General features: G+C 47.9%; 1 protein-coding gene across 1 annotated transcript in view; it reads right to left on the bottom strand.

Annotated features, from left to right (window-relative positions):
* The window catches only part of INSIG2 (insulin induced gene 2), a 20,981-nt gene extending 9,913 nt beyond the window's left edge, over positions 1–11,068 (bottom strand). The window contains exons 1-2 of the mRNA XM_019554381.1: positions 10,993–11,068; positions 1,604–1,934 (exon numbers count right to left, since the gene is read on the bottom strand). Of these exons, the coding sequence (XP_019409926.1) occupies positions 1,604–1,871 (268 nt within the window). The 5' untranslated portion in view covers positions 1,872–1,934; positions 10,993–11,068. The remainder of the gene's footprint in view (positions 1–1,603; positions 1,935–10,992) is intronic.
* Between the last annotated feature and the right edge of the window lie 948 nt (positions 11,069–12,016).

The raw sequence follows: 12,016 nt of genomic DNA on the forward strand, positions 1-12,016 counted from the left end.
CAAGCTGGCAGAGGGTAGATTCAGACTAGACATCAGGAGGTGCTACTTCACGGTCAGGGCAGCTAGGATCTGGAACCAACTTCCAAGGGATGTGGTGCTGGCTCCTACCCTGGGGGTCTTTAAGAGGAGGCTAGACGAACACCTTGCCAGGGTCGTTTGACCCCAGTACTTTCCTGCCGGGGCAGGGGGTCGGACTTGATGATCTGCTCAGGTCCCTTCCGACCCTACCAACTATGAAACTGTGAAACCTGTGTCAAGATAACCAATTTAAAGCATAAAAGAAATATGCAACCAATGCAGGAAACCACAGCTAAGCTGAAATCTCGATTAGGCTAGAGAAAGAGCACTATGATAGACGGGTAACTTACAGATAAAATAAATATGTAACTGTGCCCAAAATATTCCAAGTACATTCCCAGGAGAAGGCAAAAAAAAAGAAATTCAGAAAAATATTTGGACAATTTCCTCTCAAATCAGACTCCTTAATGCAATCTGTGGTACAATAATTCAACAAGTTACCAAAAGAAAATTAGGTAACTACAGAAAAGCATAAAATGTCCTTTAGCAAAACCCTTACATCAGTTATAATTGTCAGAGCAGAAATAAATGTATTGATTTGTATTAACGCCCACTAAGGCAGGAACTGGGCTCCTTATACTTATTGTAATCAAGCTCCAGGAATACACTCTATTTTAATGACCTATTAATAACTGAATTCTCCAATATTATTAAGAATAACCCTCTGGTAAAGTGTTAAATTGACCTAAGGGATAGGTCTTCCCTACACTTTGGCTCCTGCTATACAATACATATATTACACAATTCAGTGGTTAATCATGCCAAAAAAAAAAAAAGACTAATCACACATGCAAAGCAATTACCACACAGTAAAAAGGTCCATCCAGCTATAAAGTTAATGCTTGAAAATGTGGAAAAATTGTATAGCTGGTTTCTACCCAGCTTAAATTTGAACATGTAGGAGGGCCCTTCAAAGCCCAAAGCCCAATTAGGCTTTTAATGGAATATTTCAGAGTACTTCTACTGATAACAATAAGCTAGCCATAGGGAGAAAGCTGCATGCTGGACCGAGAGACAGCTCAGGCCTCATCTACGCAAACTTTACAGCTGTGAGCCTATGCTTCAGGCCACACTCAAGTACACGTGAAACTAGAACAGGCATTTGTATGGGGTCAAGGTACTCGCTCCATGTGGGGCAAGCCAGCACACCTTGAACTATCTAATGCTTTCAGATGCTTTTTTCAAAAATCTCCCCACAAAGTTTATCATTGGATTCCAGCCCAAAGATTACAATGGCACATGTTTCTATGTTTTATTAAACTCTGTGTTAAACAGAAGCAGCAGTTGCTCTAACAATACGAATTCAAGAGAGCTGACCTTGAACTTTTCACTACATCTGAGGGAGATTAAAGAAGAAGGAAAAAAAAAAGACTACCACAAATAGTTAAGAAAAGGTAGACCTCTGGACCCAACATTTTAATTGTTCTAAACTTTCTACTAATGAAAGAATTTTAATTTCTTCCTGTTCACTTATCTATCCCCACCTCAAATCATGCACAGATATTTGGCACTTCCTTGAACATACCTGAAGCTGTGCCACAGCAAGGCGGTACCCACCAAGCTGACGAAAAGATGCTGGTGATAACATCTGGTGGAAACAGCGTAACATTTCTCTGAATCTGCAGCAAGTTTAATACTAATGCAAGAAATACACCAATAAAAAACAGCACTATTCCACGAATCACGAAGTTCATGCCATGAGTGGTTATAGATGAAATGTATGGACCACACTTTTTGGGTTCAGATGATTTTTCTTCAGTTTCTGCCATGACTTCATATGGTTTCAGAGACATCCACCAGAGGATTCCCTTGTTGTCTGTATTATGGATCTCCTCAATTAGGAAATACTCCAAAATCTGCAAAATACAGAAGGCTCATAAGGCAAACTTTAAAATTACATAGCTTTAATTGGTTAGAGAAAGTAATTAAGATTGGTTTAACATAACAGTTTTTAAACCATAAATCAAACTTTTCTGAGTTTGAAGGTAAAAAGTGTTTTCTGCAAAAGAAAGAACATCTCACAAGAACCAGTTCTGCAACAACAACATCCTAATATGATGGCTATGATCACAAAGATAAGAGATTTTTACAAAGAGGCAAACAAAAATCAAAACAAGGATGATGGTATAGCTGTTAATGGGGATCACAGGGAACAAGAGGAGGAAATAAAAGCAGATGAGGTTGCTTCACAGAGAAGATTAAGTTTGTGGCTGCTTTGATGTCAGGAATAGGAAAATGAAGAGATTACGTGGCTCAAAAGAAAATGAACAAGGCACCTAGACCCAAGGGAGCAATGGCAACCGAGTTACACACTACTTTGATCTTCCAAAAAGCCAGCAAGCACAGTTTGCTGGTTCTCAGCAGGGAAATGAAATTTGAGAAAAAGTCAGAGCTACATTAAGCCAAAAGTGAACTGACAACCTTTGGGATATCTAACAAGAGAAAGTGGGTCTTCACCAGTCAGAGGGCAAATTACCAAAATTCTCAGCGGGCAACACAAATTTCACCAATACTATAATGTGAGGTTAAGAAAAATGATTTCCTCAACCACAAAATAAGCTGTGTGCAAAGAAATAAAGAAACTCCACCTTCCCATCAGCAAGAGAGCACTCTCTACATGACTAGCTCTGTATAGAGTATGTGAATGGGAGAATTCCCATCTCAACCACCTTTTTTAAAACTGTCAGTCAGAAATCTTGTTATACACGAATGTGACACCGAATCCGTGTATAACAAGGATTCTGACTGACAGCTTAGCCACCTGGAACTTTAAAGAAAAAAACAAACATTGTTTTTAAATTTAAAACTGCCAACTGGTGGCGGCTTTTGATAACTCTTACTTATGGCCTTGTGGATGGAGACAGAGGAAGGAGATTGCTCGCTTCCCCCATTCCGCCCCATGGTCAGCAAATGCGCAAGAGGTGCTCCAACTCTGCGGCTACATGCCATTCAGTGAGAAGCACGATGCCCAAGACAGCCTCCATTTTTGAAGATCAGGAGTCTTGGAAAAAGTACAAATGGTAGGAATAGCAAGTGGAAAGCTCCATACACTCAGACAAGTTAAAACACACACAGCAACCAACTCCAAGAGGACATTACACACATTCTGGTGACCTCGATACCAACCTGTAAGCTACAGCAGTAGTTCCCAACCTGCGGTACAGGTACCACCAGTGGTACATAGACAACCTGTCAATGGTATGTGTTAACAGACTCATTATAATTACCTTAATAGATTTCATAGGCATTAGGCTGGAAGGGACCTTGTAAGATCATCCAGTCCAGCCCCCCACCCCAGGGGCAGGAAGTCAGCTGGGGTCAAAGGATCCCAACAAAATAAGCATCCAAATGTTTCTTAAGAGTGTCCAGAGTAGGTGCTTGCACTTTATATGCCAACAATTTGCTGGTGGTACTTAAGGTTGAACTGAAAAATTTGCTGGCGGTACTTAAGGTTGTATCCTCTTAAGCTGGTGGTGTGTAATCTGTCAGCTTCGGAACCGCTGATCTAGAGTTCATTAAAAAAAACCCAAACTTTTTGAAAATGTTAACAAAGAGGTAAGGTAAAATGTGCTGAGCTCTCCACACAGAACATCATGCTTGCAGATTTGGATGTCAGCAGATGCTTCCAAGAAATAAAGCCCTTATTTTACTTCTTTGTATCTGAGTTTTATTTCAGTCTAATTACATACAAGAATCAGATGCAGGTACAATGGTGCTTGGCTTCTGAGTAGTAGCCTGAGGAGCAGTAAGCATTGAGACACCTTCTCAATACTGGGAAGGCAGTTACAAAAGTTGTGCTGCTGAAATTATGGTAATAAAATTTTCTGCTTCAGACAAAAGGTGTGCCCTCTAGCCATTTTTCTGGGAGGGACTGATACTGCAAGGGGAACAAGAGTAGTGTACTGAGCCACCAGGAAAGAAAGTGTGCCCTTAAAGTCATGCCACATCAGGCCACTTAAATATGTCTACTTGATAAGTGACCACAGGGGTACGTCCAGTGCTTACAGAGAGGGGATGTCTCAGTATCAAGCATACCGAAGCCCGAGACTCAGGTGGGAGCTCTAGCAGCACAGGGCTAGAAAAAAATCTTCTGAGTTACCAAGTCCAGTCACCGACTGTCATACAACCCCTTTCATGGACTGCTCAAGCTTCATCTTCAAACTATGAGGTGTTTTGCCCTTATTGTTCCAGAACCTCCCAACTTATGCTTAGGAACCACTTTTCAATTACCAAACTTACTAAATTTATTCGTGACCAATTTATACCCATTTGTTTTTGTGCCAGCTTTATCCTTTAATACAGGGATGTCAAACACTCACCCTGAAAGGAAAGCAGAGATGCCACGAAGTTGCAGGGCAAGTTCATCAACAAATCTCTACCTACGGAGTCCCACCAGGGACATATGTCAGCATCCGGGGGTTGAGCAATGGCTGCATTAACCCCTGGGCCACATCTTGCCCCACTACTGCTCACCTTTTTGGGATCTGATGCATGGGAAACAGGTGTGTATGACACCCCTTCTTTCACACAGGAAGTTCTTTTTTCTGCCTGATGTTTTCCTTTTTGGTATATTTATAGATAGGGGTCTACCGAACTCAAGGAGGTGGCTGGCTGATTTCACAGGCAGATCATGGGGCCAGCTGCCATTTTCATGAGCTGAACGCAGTAGGGGCCCCGTCACAGGGTAGCCCCCAAAATTTTGAAATTACCCCACTCTACGAGCAGCCTGCCCCACCCTTTGCTGCCATGCCTTGATGTTAATAGATATATACAATGCAGGAAGCTGTCCTGATCTTACTATAATGACCACCCAACTTGTGGTCTTGGCCTTATGGACCAATCACATGGCTCTGTACCTTCCCTATACCATGTCCCATGCCTTGAAGATAGCATCCTTATCGATGTTCAATCAGTTGCTCAAAGAACCCCGATCTGGGCCTTCTGACCCTTGGCCTCTCTCAGTCCCACTTCAGGCCTTCAGACCCCTTGGTCTCCATCTTGGCCCCCATTCAGGCTACTGGACCCTTCAGTCTCTCCTCTCCAGGCCCTCAGACTACTCGGTCTCATGCAGCTACTCCCTAGGCTACCAGGTCCCTTGTTCTCCTTCTCTGGGCTGCCAGCCCCTCCTGGTCCCTTGTCCTAGACCCAACTTATTCTCTACTTTTTTTAATGCTCTCGCATCTTGCTGGGCCTTGCTGTGAGACTCAAGACCCTCTCGCTGGACCTCACTATCCAGCCCCTTGGACCTGTCTGGTCCCACACTCCATTCCCAGCCCCTTCTGCTCCCAGTCTGCTTCCTGGATCCCACTATGTCCCTCACTAGGCCTAGCTATCCAGGCCCTTGGAACCATCTGGTCCTGCACTCCATTCTCGGCCCCCACTGGGACACTAGGCCCCTCTGGTCTCGCCAACTCACTGGGCCTCACTATGATCCACCAGAGGTGCTGATCAAAGTGCAGGTGTATGAGAGTGGTGACCTCTCCCCCCTGGCCCAGGCGGCCGTGGAGATTTATGGGAACCAGACCTTGCTGGCCTCAGGCTCCACAGACCACGAGGGCATCAGTGTGCTGCCCATCAGCTACCGCTTGGGGACCTGGATCCTAGTCACTGCCGCCAAGTGGAGCTACGTCACCAACTCTGTGCCCTGGCGTGTCGACAAGCTGCCACGTGAGTGACTGCCCAATGCCACTTTCTTTACATGTTCTCTGGAGTGGGGATGGGCCCTGTCCAGGGTGGAGGTTTGGAGACATTTCTTTACAAGGCTGCAGGGATTAAGGAGCTTGAGGATGCTCCCTTACTTGGCTGGAGGGATCTGGAGAGTTTACAGGTATTCCATCTTTGAGTGATGATCCTCTTTGAACTTGGGCTAAGGGTTGAATTTGGAGGTGGTTGGCTGGAGTAGACTGGGAGATGTGGAGATACCCTCTTTCTTGGTCAGTGGTCCTATGGAGTTTGGGGATGCTCCCCTATTTGGCTATGCAGGGTCTGGTGTACTGTGGAGTTAGGGGGCATTTCCCTGTTGGGATGGGTTTGAGGATACTGCCTTTTTGGGCTGGCTCTTGGCTGATGAGCCATAGTTCTCCGTCTCTTAGGCTAGGTGGCTAGGAGCAGCCCATTTCACCAAAGCCACTAGATGTACACCTTGCTGGGGTCGTTTGACCCCAGTACTCTTTCCTGCCATGGCAGGGGGTCGGACTAGATGATCTGCTCAGGTCCCTTCCAACCCTGGAAACTATGAAGCTAGGCCTCTGGACCCTCCCTGCCCCCCGGGGTCCACCTGGTCTTCACTGCCAAGTGCATTTCTGTCAGGGTGCACTCCCCAAGTCTCCCCCCCCCATGGGGTAACCCACAAGGCAGTGGGAGTTGAGGCTTTTCTGTGCCCCCTCTTCACCTTGCCTTGAAGTGGCTCATGTGTGGCATTTCATGAGGGCTGCCCCACCACAGGTAGCCTCACCCTGCTAACCAGCTCCAGTAAGGTGCAGTTTCAGGTCTTACCCACGACAGGTCTTCAGGCCTATTTGATCTTGCTCATCCCTCTCTGAGCTTCTCCTCAATGTCTTATCCCCTCCTGAGCTGCTAGAGCCAGGGCCAGGGGACCTGGTAATTATCTCTGGTTCCAGCTCATTCTTGAACCCATGTTCTTGATGATCCCTCCTCCTCAGATAGCCTAGCACCAGTCATCATCATCCTGGCCTACCTGCTACTAGACCCCTGCCTCTTGGCTGTGCCCCTCCCTGCCCCCACAGGGACTTTCTAGCCTCTCCTAGGCCCTGGCCCTGCCTCCAGGCCAGTCAAGACTCCAATCTTCCAGTTCTGGCAGTCTCTTGCAGTGGGCTATTTCACCCTTCAGCCCTTCCTAGGCCCTGGCCCCAGCTCGGACCAGTCGAAGTTCCCAGGGTCAGTCCTCCAGCTGCCAGCCCTCTCCTCTCCATAGATCATTCCCTCTCTCTGGGCTCACCCAGAGCCCTCAATAGGTCCTTCTTCACATCCCCTTTCCTTCTCTGGGCTCATCCAGGCCTCTCAACAGGCCCCCATGCTCACTACACTCACCCCACCCTTCTCTAGGTATACCTTTCAGATGTTGTTCTCCATGCTAGAATTCAGAAGCTGCAACCTTCCTGCTAAGTGATGTTCCTCCACCAACTCCCAAGATGTTATTCCCAACCCTGCCCCCAGGCTCTGGGCCTACATCCAGTCTAAGCCCAGCCCTCCTCCAATCAGGGGTCACCATTGCAATCAGGTGACTCCCTGGCTTAGGCCTAGCCACGCCTGCCAGCCACTGGGTCAGCTGACCCTATAATTAGCCATGACCCCACCTGCAAGTGTCTCAGCAGGCTATCTGACCTCTTAAAGTGGCAGGCACACCAAGTGTCCTGCCACACACCTCTGATTGGCCAAGGGGCCCCAGCAGTCCTGCCCCTCCCCACAGACTGCCAGATGGCCCAAAACTGCAGCTTAATTACCCTGATAAAGCCGGAGGAAGCCATTCATTCACTTATTATTACATGTGGAATAATGGTTTCCCCAGTGTAATTAAACTGCGGTTTTGGGCCACCTCCAAGTGTAGATGCTGCAAAAGGGCTGCACCAGGGCAGCTGTGGGGCTGCACTGGGGTCAGTAGAGCCCTGCACAACAAGCCAGGCCAGGGCTCTATGGATCACAGTGCAGTTTCCTGGCTGCCTGCCATAGCTGACCTGGGACCCTGGTCCAGTTGCTTGTGCAGCATCCCCACCTCCTGCTGTGAGCAGCTGTGCCCTTCCTCCCCTCCCTGCTACCTCCACCCTTGCCTCTCCCCCCGCTCCCCATGCTCCAAGACTGTGGGGCTTCCCACCCTTTTCTCTGCTTACTGGTAAGTTTGGGGTGGCGGGGTGGCAATGAGGCAACCAAAACTGCAGAGCCCACTATGTTTTGCGGAGCCTGCCCAATTTCACAGTTTCCACAAACATCACACAATCAAGAATTTGGTAGGTCCCTATTTACAGACCATACCAAAACCTCTCTCATCCTTATTTTTGTAGGCTAAAACAGTGAAGTTTTTTAGTCTCCTCTCAGAAACAAGCTTAATGTTCTCCACTGATCATGCTAGAAGACGTTTCTGAACGCAGTTGAGTGAGTGTTCATCTTTCCTGCCCGCAGGTAACTCATATTTAACACAGTATTTCACATGAATTGCCCTGTCTTACACCACTAATGCTTCCTTATCTGTAGCAGAGGGAAACAGTTTCTGAGCAATTTTAGCATCTTGCTACAGTTCTAGAGATGAGAGTTTGAGACTAACCCCAGCTATACACCAAAGACTGTCCCCAGCTGTAAATGAGTGCCCAGATGTGACCCCCAAGTCTTTAGTTATTTTTTCCATCAAAATTTGCTCAGAAGCCTAGCATATAATTAAGGTTGAGCTAATGGACCTGTAGTTCAAAAATAACTCTCTTCTCTTAACAGGTACCATATTTGCCATACTACAGTCACTGTATTACCTCAACTGTAGAGATTTATTAAAAATACCTGGTACTGGACATGCAATTTCATGTGGCAGTTCACGTGCCAACTTCATGTGGCAGTTCTTTTCAGCATCTTCCAATATTGCTGTTATTAGGAGTGCTTGATTTGTTGCCACCCTAATTTTTGTGTTATTTCCAATAGTGCTAAATGAGTTTAAAACATAACCAGATCAGAATATTAACAGCTCTCATTGCTAATGTGACTTGTTAACTGAATGAGAATCAGACATGGCATGTTCTAGTTTACAGGAAATAAGTTTCTCATCAATATTGTCTCTTATACTTTACCTGGATTTTCTGGTCAGACAGCTCACTTAGCAAAGCCCAGCCCTAACCCTTAACCTAGGACTCGTGTCTCTTCTACTGATACTGAGCTATCCTCTTAATTAATGATGCATCACTGGCATAATAGGGAAGATAATAAACCTGTCTTACATTTTTGGTTTCAACAGCACTGCATCAGTACTTCATTTCATTAAGAGACTTTTTCCTTTAAACAAGAAAGTGGAAGTTTATCTTCATTGCTGCCATTGTAATTTCACATCATTCTTGCCCTCAAAGAGGGGGAGACAGAAGAACAAGACAGGGAAACTGAGCATGAAGTAAAATGAGAAGACAGGGCAAGTGACCTGTGTCAAATTAGATTAGTAAAATAAGTCACTCATCCTCAAAACAACCATGGGACCTCCAAATCACACTGTGACATTGCTAGACAACTTAAAGAGTACAACAGAAAGCATGCGATGAAAGGGACAGAAGTTGTAGTTATAGTTACTTGACAGCTATAATTCACCTGTAATCATATACTAACAAAGCAAACTCTAAAGTTCTCAAACTTTTCTTTTCACGGACCACTTAAAAAGTGCTGAGGGTATTAGCAGACCACTTAATCTCAATCTTCAGAAAAAATAAATCAAGTGCAGGGCCAAGTACAGATATTCTCAATTGTTCCACAGTCTTTCTGCAGACCACCCGGATGGAGCTCATGAACCAGTGGTGGTTCACAGACCACAGGTTGAGAATCTCTGCTCTAGACCAAGCTCAAATAAATTTACCTAACTGCTCTGATTAATGAAATTTCTAATGCAAATGCAGCAATATACATTGTGAATGTGCTTGTAAAAGCCAGAGTCTTTTCTTGAGCTAGCACCACAGTGTACTTTTAGAGCAGGAGAATACGCCCTGAGATTCATTAATCCTAATCCTCCACTAACTTTTTGTAGCACTTCATAGTGAGTCACCTTACTTCTGTTCCTCCGCTCCTCCAGCTGTAAAGAAGAGGTAACAATCAACTCGGTACCTTTCAGGATTTGCACCACAATCCTCACATAGGTCCAATGTATACAGAACGCATTATTACTTAGCCTCCTCTAATAAGAGAGAGATGATGAAGATGTTTGAGTCACTTATGAACAACGTCTTTGGAAACAGGAAGTATGAAGGTATCATACACACAGGATAATTGAAGTCTTGTTACATTTCATCCCAAATTTCCATTCCAGTCTAAGCTGGGCCACCACAGGTTGAATGCTGAACCTACAATATCGTAGAACCGTTGAGCTTTCTTCTTTTGAAAATGGAAATTCAAGGCTGTCACCATAGCCATGGGCAACTGGTGCCCCCTTAGTCCCGGGGGGGGGGCATGTGCCCCCCCCCCAGGGACCAGTCAGTAACTGGGGGGAGTCCCCCCATGGCCAATCTCCCTGCGGGCCCCACTCCCCACTGCCTAAGCGGGGAGGACGGCCGGTCAGGGGGTGCACATGCACCCCCGACGCATCGCCACTGGCCCTAGCAGAAAGTGACAGAGACAATGCCTGTGGGGAGACGTCCTTTGCCATGCTTCATCCTTTCCACAATGTGCTACTTCAATGCAAACTTTTGCATGAGGGCATGCATATGTGACCAGGCAAGAAGCTCCGTGGCATGCAAATTAACTTAACTGCCACCACGGATGGCTTCCAAACACCGTGTCATGGCAACCATCCTCACAAGCACCTCATGTCACTTGGTGCAGGGGTAGCCAACCTCCAGTACGAGTGGCACGGGGCGGGGGGGGCTTGACACCTGCCAAAAGGAGGCTAACTTGGCACCAGCTCCCACGCAAATGACTCCCCAAATTGATGGTACCCCTCAAACGAGGAGGCGAGGCCAGGGGGAACCCGCAAAAGCCGAGCGAGTAGGTTGGGCCCCAGCGAGGCCACCTCAGGGCCCCACATCCCAGGGGGCTTCTACCCAGAGCTGGGACAGGCCTGAGACCCCCCCCCCAGCTGGAGGCCCGTCAGCCAGGGACTGCCCCAGCCTGGCCCCCTGACACCGTGTCCAGCCCCCGGGCGCCTCCCCCTAGCGGGCAGGCGATGCCGTCCACGCTCAGCATCATAACCCCCACCCCAAGCCCCGCGCCGCCGCCGCTCACCCTGCTCCGCCATCTTCTCCCTCCCCCGGTTCAACCCGCTGCAGCTGACTCGGGGCGGAGGGACTTCCGGCCGGCCGGAGAGGGAGGGGGAGTCGGGGCAGAGGAACTTCCGGCCAGCCGGCGAGGAAGAGGGCAAGAGTGAGGTCGGGGCGGAGGGACTTCCTGCCGGCCGGGGGGCGAGGTCGGGGCAGCCGCGCTTCCGCTGCAGTCGGACGGTGCGCCTGGGAGGGGGCGGGGCGGGTTGGAAGGAAACGGAGACGGGGCGGGGGGAGCACCTGCCTCGGGGGAGTAATGGACAGGGCAGGTTTTTGGGTAGATACGAGGTTTTTTTTAAAATGCAGGAAAGGGGGGATGCTTCTGTCCCCCCCTGCAAGAGAGTGAAGCCTTGTTCGCACGGGGCTTCTCCTGCAGGGCCTCCCAGGGGTGTGAAGAAGGTGGTGCAGGAGCTGTGGGGCATTATTACGTCTAGCGCAGTGCCGGGGAGAAGGAAGCTGGTCCCTGAGAATGAGCCAGAAATAAAGTCAGGTCCCCCCTTCGATGCCTGCTGCAGCTAAAATTTAACAGCCCCCTCCCCCACACACCCACCCACACCCACCCACACTGGCAGCCGGTTTGTGGTCGGGCAGCGCTGAGGAGTCTCCTGACATCATGGTTCCTTGAATCTGCGCTCTTCATCCTCGGGGGGGTTAAGGATCCTCTCTTCTTTTGAACGATCTTTGAACACACCCAGCAAGCTAGGTTTTTGGTTGGCCTAAGGACATCGGCAGGCAAGGGGCTTTGAGTGTATTTCTATACGCACATCTACCCAAGACCCTTGCCTGGCCCGGTCAAGCCAGCCTTTACGCCGCCGTTCTGCCCTCTCTTTGCTGCTCCTGGTAATGTAGTTCCTATTTCACAGCCCTGCGAGCTATTTTCAATTCCTTGCATTTGTTTCTGCATCTATCTGAAACTGAATCATACAGCCCTAGGTTCCCAGTGACGAACACAGCACACACTTTTCTTCAGCTGCATAAAAACTAGACGC

The sequence above is a fragment of the Crocodylus porosus genome, unplaced genomic scaffold, assembly GCF_001723895.1.
Source record: "Crocodylus porosus isolate Cpor-Errol unplaced genomic scaffold, CroPor_comp1, whole genome shotgun sequence".
Taxonomy (NCBI): domain Eukaryota; kingdom Metazoa; phylum Chordata; order Crocodylia; family Crocodylidae; genus Crocodylus; species Crocodylus porosus.